The sequence below is a fragment of the Oncorhynchus clarkii genome, unplaced genomic scaffold, assembly GCF_045791955.1.
Source record: "Oncorhynchus clarkii lewisi isolate Uvic-CL-2024 unplaced genomic scaffold, UVic_Ocla_1.0 unplaced_contig_817_pilon_pilon, whole genome shotgun sequence".
Classification (NCBI taxonomy): domain Eukaryota; kingdom Metazoa; phylum Chordata; class Actinopteri; order Salmoniformes; family Salmonidae; genus Oncorhynchus; species Oncorhynchus clarkii.
In genome coordinates, this window is record NW_027261148.1 from 325,047 (window position 1) to 337,966 (window position 12,920).

Below are 12,920 nucleotides of genomic sequence, written 5' to 3' on the forward strand. Positions count from 1 at the left end.
TGACATACCCGTGGTATACGGTGTGATATACCATGGCTTTCAGCCAATCAGAATTCAGGGCTCAAACCACCCAGTTTATAAAGTACAATATATCATTAATATCTCACTGATTCATCTTATTGTTGTCATGTAAATGTGTGTCTTGAAGATGTTGCTTGATAGTAATGGTGTGGATATGGAAAGGGTACTCTGTTGTCCCTGTCCAGCAGAGACGAGGCTCCCTGCTTTCTTAAGGAAATAATGAATAAATTATCCTACTCCACTCACTGTTCAGATTAGCAAAGTAATCTTGTTTATGTGGTTTTAAACAGACACCTTGCCAGCATGTAGAATGTTAGGTTGAGTTAAAACAGCGACTAGTCGTGGGAGCCTGCCAGTAGGAGCAGCCTTTTATCCGGGACAGAGTGAGTGTGAGGAGAGACTTCACAGGCCAGTGTTTAGCTACAGCATTAGAGGGAACAACGGAACACAACAGGTCAGGGCAGGAAATCAATAAAGACTTACACACTGGTGATTCACAGGGAAACATCTGGGGAAAGAGCAGTTAGTAGCAGGCCACTGGAGCCTGGACTGGGACTGGAGAACATTAGTTGTTTACTTGTTTTGTCCATGTAAGTATCTAAGTGTATACTTGTTTTGTCCATGTAAGTATCTAAGTGTATACTTGTTTTGTCCATGTAAGTATCTAAGTGTATACTTTTTTTTGGTCCTCTTTTCTGAGAAGTGAATACAATTAGTGAATAATTGAAGTGAATACAATTAGTTATTTTGTTTTTTATTCAGGAAACATTCAGAAAAACGTAGTGTTTTGGTCTCATAAAGAGTTTTCATTATGAGAAGTGCATTGTATTTATTTATTATCATTAAGATAGGGATATATTTGTCAAGTGAGCCCTGACCAAAATATATTATCATAATGGTGTATAAAGGTAGCAGCATAATGGTGTATAAAGGTAGCAGCATAATGGTGTATAAAGGTAGCAGCAAAATGGTGTATGAAGGTAGCAGCATAATGGTGTATAATGAGAGCAGCATAATGGTGTATAATGAGAGCAGCATAATGGTGTATAAAGGTAGCAGCATAATGGTGTATAATGAGAGCAGCATAATGGTGTATAAAGGCAGCAGCACAATGGTATATAAAGGTAGCAGCATAATGGTGTATAAAGGTAGCAGCATAATGGTGTATAATGAGAGCAGCATAATGGTGTATAAAGGTAGCAGCATAATGGTGTATAATGAGAGCAGCATAATGGTGTATAAAGGCAGCAGCACAATGGTGTATAAAGGTAGCAGCATAATGGTGTATAAAGGTAGCAGCATAATGGTGTATAATGAGAGCAGCATAATGGTGTATAAAGGTAGCAGCATAATGGTGTATAATGAGAGCAGCATAACGGTGTATAATGAGAGCAGCATAATTGTGTATAAAGGTAGCAGCATAATGGTGTATAATGGGAACAGCATAATGGTGTATAAAGGTAGCAGCATAATGGTGGATAAAGGTAGCAGCATAATGGTGTATAAAGGTAGCAGCATAATGGTGGGTAAAGGTAGCAGCATAATGGTGGATAAAGGTAGCAGCATAATGGTGGATAAAGGTAGCAGCATAATGGTGGATAAAGGTAGCAGCATAATGGTGGATAAAGGTAGCAGCATAATGGTGGATAAAGGTAGCAGCATAATGGTGGATAAAGGTAGCAGCATAATGGTGTATAAAGGTAGCAGCATAATGGTGGATAAAGGTAGCAGCATAATGGTGTATATTGTGGTGTCATTTCTCACACATTGACTGGTTTATCAGATTTATACTTTTTCTTCAAACTTCACTCCAGATCCTCACTATTTGTCGATCTCCAAATCCTTTTAATTCCATTCCGTTCCGTCCATAAAGCCAACATTTAATTTCCCAAATGAGGCATTAGTTCAGAGTCTGCTGAAACCCCTGTACAACCAAGTGCTAATGTAGTTACAATGTTAGTAATATATTGATAGAAGGAACACTTCTCTGAGAATTAGCCATAAGTGAAATAGTTGACATTCTGAAACCTTTAACAAGACACATTTCTAGGAACTGCCAGTATGGTGTGGTAGTTGTTGTGTCTAGACTTTCATTGGCCAAAAACATGTAAAGCATCTCATGGCTGTGAGAGAAAGGGGGGGATAGATTCTGTCTGCCAGGCCTTGCTCTGCTCCCTCTCCAGAGAGAGTGCCTTGTCATTCCATGTAAAAGCTGTGGTCCCACTTTAAACCAGGCAACCATTTAAAAGCCTTTTTAAGACCTTCACAGATGCTTCACAGATCATTAATCAATAAATGGTATGTAAAGGATGGGAAAAAGGGTTATACCACATATCCAGATATATCCTTAACACCTGTTATATAGTGTGACTTTGCTTATAAAACCTTTGTGAAGCATCTACGAAGGCCTTATAAAGGGTTTACGAAGCCTTCATTAAGCGTTGACTTTAAACATGCTGTTTGTTGGTCATTACGCCCCTGTTAGCAGCACATCCTCATTGTTCCAGTATATACAGTACTGTAGTCCCACGGCTGTCCCAGACAGGCCACCAACGCAGCATTTATCCACTCCTTCCATCAGGGGGTTTTCACCATGGTTGACACATCATCTCTCGCTCTACCCAGTAGTTAGACTGTCTCATCTTTCACAGATGATCACATTTGATACGTCCATAAAAGGACTTGGCATCCGTATAAAGGAGCTTTATGTGCTTTTACAACACATTGTTCTCTGTCTTCTTCTTTTCTCCTCGCTCCCTCCTTTTCTCCTCCCTCCCTTTCCCGTCTCTTTCCCTCTCTCTTCCTCTCTTTGGTTCAGGCTCATATCTGAATGGAGCTGGATCATAGAGGGCTCTAGAGATGCCACCCCTGGTTTGGGAGTAGGCTTTAGAGGGATTTTGTGGGTCTGGGCCATTGAGGTGGATTAGACATGGTCAATACAGACCTGACTTTAGGGGGTCTGGAGAGAGTGGAGGGAGATGAGAGGAGAACGGGTAACGCTCATTAGAAGACGTGGAGGGGGTGTGTGTGTGGGGAAGGTGTGTGGGTGTTAGGGTTACAGCTACAGACACCCTCCTATCAGGGCCATGTCTGCCTCAAAAAAACCCAGGCTACAGGGCAGTCCAGCCCCAACTCTCTCCTGTCTGTCTGGACCAGACCCTACTCTCTCCTGTCTGTCTGGACCAGCCCCTACTCTCCCCTGTCTGTCTGGACCAGCCCCAACTCTCTCCTGTCTGTCTGGACCAGCCCCTACTCTCTCCTGTCTGTCTGGACCAGCCCCTACACTCCCCTGTCTGTCTGGACCAGCCCCTACTCTCCCCTGTCTGTCTGGACCAGCCCCTACTCTCCCCTGTCTGTCTGGACCAGCCCCTACTGTCTCCTGTCTGTCTGGACCAGCCCCTACTCTCCCCTGTCTGTCTGGACCAGCCCCTACTCTCTCCTGTCTGTCTGGACCAGCCCCAACTCTCTCCTGTCTGTCTGGACCAGCCCCTACTCTCCCCTGTCTGTCTGGACCAGCCCCTACTCTCCCCTGTCTGTCTGGACCAGCCCCTAAACTATTCTCTGGTGGAGAGCCATTGGCTAGAAGCCTAAACACTTCTCCATACTGAGATCCAGTGGTGTAAAGTAGTTAAGTAAACATATTTTAAAGTATTACTTAAGTAGTTTTTTGGGGTATTCATACTCTACTTTACTATTCATATTTTTGGCAACTTTTACTTCACTACATTCCTAAAGAAAAGAATGTACTTATTTACATTTTGACAGGAAAAGGGTCCAATTCACACACTCCCAGAGAACATCCCAGGTCATCCCTAATGCTTCTGACCTAGTGGACTCACTAAACATAAATGCTTCTTTGTAAATTAGTTTTGTAGTGTGCCCTTGGCTATCCGTCTCAATAAAAAATATACTTTTACTTTTGATACATTTGAGCAATTTAATTTACTTTTGATACTTAAATATATTTTAAAACCAAATACTTTTAGACTTTTACTCAAGTTGTATTTTACTGGGTGACTTTCACTTTTACTTGAGTCATTTTCTATCAAGGTATCTTTACTTTTACTCAAGTATGACAGTTGAGTACTTTTTCAACCACTGCTGAGATCTAACATCTATTCATAACTGGTGGAGAGTCATTGGCTAGAAGTTGCCCAGCTGTGAGACTGTGACACGGACCACTAGCCTCTATTGTCCAGTTTGATTCATGGTTCTTCAGAACTGTATTGCATGGGCTCTGGTCCAAGGTAGTGCACTCTATAGGGAATAGGGTGCCATTTGGGATGCACACACTGTGTAGGGCAGCAGTTTAATGAGTAACTTGCCTGGTCAGGACTTAGATCCAAAGGCCAATTAGAGACAACAGAGGGCCTGGAGTAAAGCCTATAATCAAAGTTGTGTTGCATGATTGATTTATTGCTGGCTGGGTGGTAGGAGGGTTTGGACTGTGTCTGGGTTCCACAGAGTGTAAGAAACAGGCGCACTTTAAATCCGGTCCAAATATGACAGCACATAAGAACAATAACGTGCCAAAAACACAGAACATAGTAAAAGTGTAGCGCCTGACAAAATCCACATAACAATAAACAATTACACACAAAGACATGGTGGGGAACAGAGGCCTAAATACATGCAGTAACTATGGAATGAAAACCAGGTGTGTAATGGAACAAGACAAAACAAATGGATATATGAGAAATGGAGCGGCCATGGCTAGAAAGCCGGTGACGTCGACCGCCGAACCCCGAAAGGAACAAGGAGAGGAGAACGCCGCCCCAACAAGGAGAGGAGAACGCCGCCTGAACAAGGAGAGGAGAACGCCGCCCCAACAAGGAGAGGAGAACGCCGCCCCAACAAGGAGAGGAGAACGCCGCCTGAACAAGGAGAGGAGAACGCCGCCCCAACAAGGAGAGGAGAACGCTGCCCCAACAAGGAGAGGAGACGACTTCGGTGGAAGTCGTGACACCGTTGGTGTCAACACGAGCCAGCTTCCCTGTGGAAGACTTTCAACACCTTGCAGAGTCCATGCCCTGACGAATTGAGGCTGTTCTGAGGGCAAAAGGGGGTGCAACTCAATATTAGGAAGGTGTTTCTAATGTTTTGTTAATCAATATTAGGAAGGTGTTCCTAATGTTTTGTACCCTCAGTGTACAACATGTATAGGCTACATCACAAACTCCTAATTAAGACACTCTATAAAAAATGCATCTGTTCATAATCATCCACATCACTAATCATCTCCATCAGCAATACATGTTGTTACCATGACAACCTACTGTATCTACTGCCATAATCAACAGAAGGAGACCCTCCCTTCTCTCATCCAAGATACCTGACTCTGATCATGTACACACACACACACACACCCCTGGCAGCTGCTTGGCGCCCAAACACCAAGTCATTACAGTTGTGGCTGAACGCCTCTTATGGTTCACTGCCAACATTAATGATCAACTTTACTTTGTTAAAAACTCTCCAGTCCTTCAGCACTACAACAAGGACATTGGGGAGAGAGGGAATGTGAGAAGGAGCATGTGTGTGTGTGTGTGTGTGTGTGTGTCCGTGCGTGTCCGTGAGTGTCCGTGAGTGTGTGTGTGTGTGCAAGCACGATTGTGTGTGTGTGTTTTCCTCAGTGATGTACAGTACAGTGTGTGTGCCAGCGTCTGCTGATGCCCATGGTGATAGTGGGGCATTAAGCACCCAGATGGTTTTAGACTGGACTTGTGCCAAGTTGCCAACTCCAGTGGTCTCCAAGGCTGCTGTGAGCAGCTAGCTAGGGCCAGATGTTTAGGACTGCAGCAACTTACGCTCAATGCTTCCTTCTCCCTTCACTTGCTCCACATCTTTAAAGAGGAAGGAGGGTTCCACATCTGTGCCCACAACATGCAGGAGAGACACACGGTTGAATAACTACACCAGAAGTTTACAGTAACAGATGTAGTGTAATTGTTTGAGTCTGTCCGTCTTGGGGGTGTTGGGAGCAGAACAGAAGAAGAATGTCAGTCTCTGATGGACTAATATACACTATTCTATTCTGGACTATTCTATTCTACACTATTCTATTCTACACTATTCTATTCTACACTATTCTGGACTATTCTATACTATTCTATTCTACACTATTCTATTCTAGACTATTCTATACTATTTTATACTATTCTATTTTACACTATTCTATTCTAGACTATTCTATACTATTCTATTCTACACTATTCTATACTATTCTATACATTCTATTTTACACTATTCTAGACTATACTATGCTATTCTATACATTCTATTTTACACTATTCTAGACTATACTATACTATTCTATACATTCTATTTTACACTATTCTAGACTATACTATTCTATACATTCTATTTTACACTATTCTATACTATTCTATTCTACACTATTCTAGACTATTCTATACTAAACTATTCTATACTATTCAAATCAAATCATACTTTATTTGTCACATGCGCCGAATACAACAAGTGTAGACTTTACCGTGAAATGCTGACTTACAAGCCCTTAACCAACAGTGCAGTTCAAGAAGAAGAACATATTTATGATGTAGACTAACATAAAAGGTCATAATAACAAGTAACACAATAAGAATAACAACAACGAGGCTATATACAGGAGGCACCTGTACCAAGTCAGTGTGCGGGGGTATATACAGGGGGCACCTGTACCGAGTCAGTGTGGGGGGGTATATACAGGGGGCACCTGTACCGAGTCAGTGTGGGGGGGGGTATATACAGGGGGCACCTGTACCGAGTCAGTGTGGGGGGGGTATATACAGGGGGCACCTGTACCGAGTCAGTGTGGGGGGGGGTATATACAGGAGGCACCTGTACCGAGTCAGTGTGGGGGGGGGGGTATATACAGGGGGCACCTGTACCGAGTCAGTGTGGGGGGGGGTATATACAGGGGGCACCTGTACCGAGTCAGTGTGGGGGGGGTATATACAGGGGGCACCTGTACCGAGTCAGTGTGGGGGGGTATATACAGGGGGCACCTGTACCGAGTCAGTGTGCGGGGTATATACAGGGGGCACCTGTACCGAGTCAGTGTGGGGGGGTATATACAGGGGGCACCTGTACCGAGTCAGTGTGGGGGGGGGTATATACAGGGGGCACCTGTACCGAGTCAGTGTGGGGGGGGTATATACAGGGGGCACCTGTACCGAGTCAGTGTGGGGGGGGTATATACAGGGGGCACCTGTACCGAGTCAGTGTGGGGGGGGGTATATACAGGGGGCACCTGTACCGAGTCAGTGTGGGGGGGGTTTATACAGGGGGCACCTGTACCGAGTCAGTGTGGGGGGGTATATACAGGGGGCACCTGTACCGAGTCAGTGTGCAGGGGTACAGGCTAGTTGAGGTAATCTGTACATGTAGTTGGGGTGAAGTGACTATGCATAGGTAACAAACAAACAGCGAGTAGCAGCAGTGTACAAAAGGGAGAGTGAATGTAAATTGTCCGGTGGCGATTTTATGAATTGTTCAGCAGTCTTATGGCTTGGTGCTAGAAGCTGTTGAGGAGCCTTTTGGTCCTAGACTTGGTGCTCCGGTATTCTATTCTATACTAAACTTTTCTATACTAAACTAAACGATTCTATTCTAAACTTTTCTACACTAAACTATTCTATACTAAACCTTTCTATACTAAACTATTCTATACTATACTAAACTATTCTATACTAATCTATTCTACACTATACTATTCTATAATAAAATATTCTATACTGAACTATTCTATTCTAAACTATTCTATACTAAGCTATTCTATACTAAACTATTTTATTGTAAACTATTCTATACTAAACTATTATATTCTAAACTATTCTATACTAAACTATTATATTGTAAACTATTCTATTCTACACTAATCTATTCTACACTAATCTATTCTATACTGAACTATTCTATTCTAAACTATTATATACTAAACTATTCTATACTAAACTATTTTATTGTAAACTATTCTATACTAAACTATTTTATTGTAAACTATTCTATACTAAACTATTTTATTGTAAACTATTCTATACTAAACAATTTTATTGTAAACTATTCTATACTAAACTATTTTATTGTAAACTATTCTATACTAAACTATTTTATTGTAAACTATTCTATACTAAACTATTTTATTGTAAACTATTCTATACTAAACTATTTTATACTAAACTATTTTATTGTAAACTATTCTATACTAAACTATTTTATTGTAAACTATTCTATACTAAACTATTTTATTGTAAACTATTCTATACTAAACTATTTTATTGTAAACTATTCTATACTAAACTATTTTATTGTAAACTATTCTATACTAAACTATTTTATTGTAAACTATTCTATACTAAACTATTTTATTGTAAACTATTCTATACTAAACTATTTTATTGTAAACTATTCTATACTAAACTATTTTATTGTAAACTATTCTATACTAAACTATTTTATTGTAAACTATTCTATACTAAACTATTTTATTGTAAACTATTCTATACTAAACTATTTTATTGTAAACTATTCTATACTAAACTATTTTATTGTAAACTATTCTATACTAAACAATTTTATTGTAAACTATTCTATTCTATACTAAACTATTCTATTGTAAACTATTCTATACTAAACTATTTTAATGTAAACTATTCTATACTAAACTATTTTAATGTAAACTATTCTATACTAAACTATTTTATTGTGAACTATTCTATACTAAACTATTTTATTGTGAACTATTCTATACTAAACTATTTTATTGTGAACTATTCTATACTAAACTATTTTATTGTAAACTATTCTATACTAAACAATTTTATTGTAAACTATTCTATTCTATACTAAACTATTCTATTGTAAACTATTCTATACTAAACTATTTTAATGTAAACTATTCTATACTAAACTATTTTATTGTGAACTATTCTATACTAAACTATTTTATTGTAAACTATTCTATACTAAACTATTATACTCTATGAAAATAGGCCATTGTTCTCTTATTCTATTGGCTAAAGGGGATGAAGGTGGACCACACACTGTTTCCTCAACCCCTGCTTATCTAGCTTCATACCTCACACTGTTCCCTCAACCCCTGCATATCTACCTTCATACCACACACCGTTTCCTCAACCCCTGCTTATCTATCTTCATACCACACACTGTTCCCTCAACTCCTGCTTATCTATCTTCATACCACACACTGTTCCCTCAACTCCTGCATATCTACCTTCATACCACACACTGTTCCCTCAACTCCTGCATATCTACCTTCATACCACACACGGTTCCCTCAACTCCTGCATATCTACCTTCATACCACACACTGTTCCCTCAACCCCTGCTTGTCTATCTTCATACCACACACTGTTCCCTCAACCCCTGCTTGTCTATCGTCATACCACACACTGTTCCCTCAACCCCTGCTTGTCTATCTTCATACCACACACTGTTCCCTCAACCCCTGCATATCTATCTTCATACCACACACTGTTCCCTCAACCCCTGCATATCTATCTTCATACCACACACTGTTCCCTCAACCCCTGCTTGTCTATCTTCATACCACACACTGTTCCCTCAACACCTGCTTGTCTATCTTCATACCACACACTGTTCCCTCAACCCCTGCTTGTCTATCTTCATACCACATACTGTTCCCTCAACCCCTGCTTGTCTATCTTCATACCACACACTGTTCCCTCAACCCCTGCTTGTCTATCTTCATACCACATACTGTTCCCTCAACCCCTGCTTGTCTATCTTCATACCACACACTGTTCCCTCAACCCCTGCTTGTCTGTCTTCATTTGAATGAATGTGTGTGATTATCAGTAATGACAGGATAAGTTTGTTGGGGTTTGGGATAGGGGGAGTAGCTCAATTACTGTTGCGTTGCTATAACCTTTGACCCCGCTAATGTCATTTGGGTCAGCGTTGGTGGCCACTCACTCCAGCTCTGAACAATGTCAGCACACTAGACAGGTGTCAATTGGCCAGCCCATAAAACAGTCAAAAGTACAAGTCCCAGGGGTCAGGAAGGCTTGGGGTCACTAAAGGTTTAAATGAAGTGATCAGATTTGTTAAATGGATCTATTCTGGCATAGAGGTAAAACATATTATTATCTATGGTCTGTGGTGTTCAGTTGACACGCTGCTCTTGCTACCTTGATTTCCCATATCTTTCAAGGAGTAAAAATATCTAAAAGCTCAAATACATTTTATACAGAAGACAATGTGATTGGCTGTCTGTATGTTATAATCAATCGTCATTGGCCATGTGTATGTTTGACTGACAGCTCTGTCCTTCCTCCCTCAGGTGTGTCCTGTGAGGACCAGTTAGAGGTATGGTGGGCGTGGTTGGCCCCGTAACCATGGTGACGTCTCTGTGGGAGGTTGTGTCCCTTCCTCCCGTTGGTCTACTGCTGCTCCTCTGCCTGCCACTCTGTCTATGCCAGCAGCCATTGGTCAACTTTGAGAGCCCGTTCCCGCCCCTACCGGAGTGTACCAGGAAAGTTCATCCCATCGTCCCATACAAAGGTGAGCACATTAGATACTTTGAGCATTTGCCTGTTGTGCCGGATAGGCAGGGTTTTCATTTTTAAGAGTATGCAATTGGTTATGGTGCTCCAGGCAGCTCAGTCAAGCATAGTGAAAGTATTTGACAGATTTCCAATACCATTTTGTAAATCTACTCCTCACTAGCATCATCATTCCAATGAGACGTTTCACAATGGTTTGCTATTCACTGCTATCTCCTCTGAGGATTCTGCAGCCTCATCCTTCTCAATCACTCCTCTGCCCGGAACGCCAGCTATATGGGTCTGGCCCAAGAGAAACCGAAAGGACAGCAACATTTTGTGATTGTAGATAATTGGACTCCTCTCATTTCTGGAGCCTTTTCCCTTTTAAGAGAGCTGTCTATTCTTTCTCTCTCTCATCCCCAAAACCGCTCCCTCGCTCCTTCCCTCCACTGTCAGCTCTTTTCAGGGTTCCATTATCTAGAGAGAGAGAGAGAGAGACTACTTTCCACTCCATTTGGATGTCTGTTAGAAAGTGTCTGTCCTTTGCCAGGATGCTCCCCCCCTCAGGGGTGTAGTTTCTGAAAGGGGTCTGAGGAGAGGAGGTGGGGGAGGAAGAGAGGGGAGAATGGCAAACTGTTCTGTCAGTCAACTGTCAATCATCAGACACTTGTCACATGCTGGTTCAATGTGGCTGAGACTGGCATCACTATGTACCTCAGGGAACACGGCTGTCTGCTATTGTTGTTTTACTAGAGACCGGATGGGCAACTCTGATGTGGGTGGGACCACAAGAAATCTGAACTCATCATGAGGGGCCACTGTGGCTCGCGGGTCTGTGTACCCACACAGGGCTCCCGAGTGGCTCGCGGGTCTGCCTACCCACACAGGGCTCCCGAGTGGCTCGCGGGTCTGCCTACCCACACAGGGCTCCCGAGTGGCTCGCGGGTCTGCCTACCCACACAGGGCTCCCGAGTGGCTCGCGGGTCTGCCTACCCACACAGGGCTCCCGAGTGGCTCGCGGGTCTGGCTACCCACACAGGGCTCTCGAGTGGCTCGCGGGTCTGCCTACCCACACAGGGCTCCCGAGTGGCTCGCGGGTCTGCCTACCCACACAGGGTTCCTGAGTAGCGCAGCGGTCTAAGGCACTGCATCTCAGTGCTTGAGGTGTCACTACAGACACCCTGGTTCAATTCCAGGCTGTATCACAACCGGCTGTGATTGAGAGTCCCATAGGGCGGTGGAAAATTGGCCCAGCATCCTCCGGGTTTGGCCGGGGTAGGCCGTCATTGTAAATAAGAATTGTTGCTGTCAGTGACTGACATATTTTGGGGGTGGAATTGATCGCAGGCCTACAAAAGAAGCAGTTGCCCATCTCCCGCTGTATACAAACATGGCTATGGACTGAAGCCTTTTAAAGATGGCGTCGACAGAGAGGGCTGCCTCGCTTCTAGTCCTTTTACAAGCATTTTGCTACACTCCCAATAACATCTGCTAACCATGTGTATGTGACCAATAACATCTGCTAACCATGTGTATGTGACCAATAACATCTGCTAACCATGTGTATGTAACCAATAACATCTGCTAACCATGTGTATGTGACCAGTAACATCTGCTAACCATGTATATGTGACCAATAACATCTGCTAACCATGTGTATGTGACCAATAACATCTGCTAACCATGTGTATGTGACCAATAACATCTGCTAACCATGTGTATGTGACCAATAACATCTGCCAACCATGTGTATGTGACCAATAACATCTGCTAACCATGTGTATGTGACCCATAACATCTGCTAACCATGTGTATGTGACCAATAACATCTGCTAACCATGTGTATGTGACCAATAACATCTGCTAACCATGAGTATGTGACCAATAACATCTGCTAACCATGTGTATGTGACCAATAACATCTGCTAACCATGTGTAAGTGACCAATAACATTTGATTTGAAGCCATTCAGATCCAGTGACATTGTGTCAAGCATGCCTGTATGTTGCTGCACATTTCCTTATGAGAAATGAAAGTATTCAATATATTTATTCATTGATCCATCTACTAGAGAATACAACTGTAGCCACTGTATGTTCTGACCTGGTGTGAAACAGGCACAACTACACAACATTGTGTGAGTGAGAACTAGGTTAGACATCTTGTAAAGAGCTCATAGCAGCGTACAGTAGCGACTCTATCCAGAAGGGGATGTTTATGGCGTGATACGAATGCTGTCAGAAGTTGTGTGCCATTTTTCATTTTTAATATCGTCGTCATTGAAAGGTTTCAGAGGGACTAACCTTTATGCAGGGTAACATTTCTCATTTTTGAAGGAGATTATTCCTACCCAGGGGGAGCATTAAGATT

At 42.2% G+C, this 12,920-nt stretch overlaps 1 protein-coding gene across 1 annotated transcript in view; it reads left to right on the forward strand.

The window, feature by feature from the left end:
• Window positions 1–12,920, forward strand: part of LOC139405460 (semaphorin-5B-like) — a 101,065-nt gene that overhangs the window by 31,821 nt on the left and 56,324 nt on the right. Inside the window, exon 2 of the mRNA XM_071147786.1 lies at window positions 10,346–10,566. Within this exon, the coding sequence (XP_071003887.1) occupies window positions 10,374–10,566 (193 nt within the window). The 5' untranslated portion in view covers window positions 10,346–10,373. The remainder of the gene's footprint in view (window positions 1–10,345; window positions 10,567–12,920) is intronic.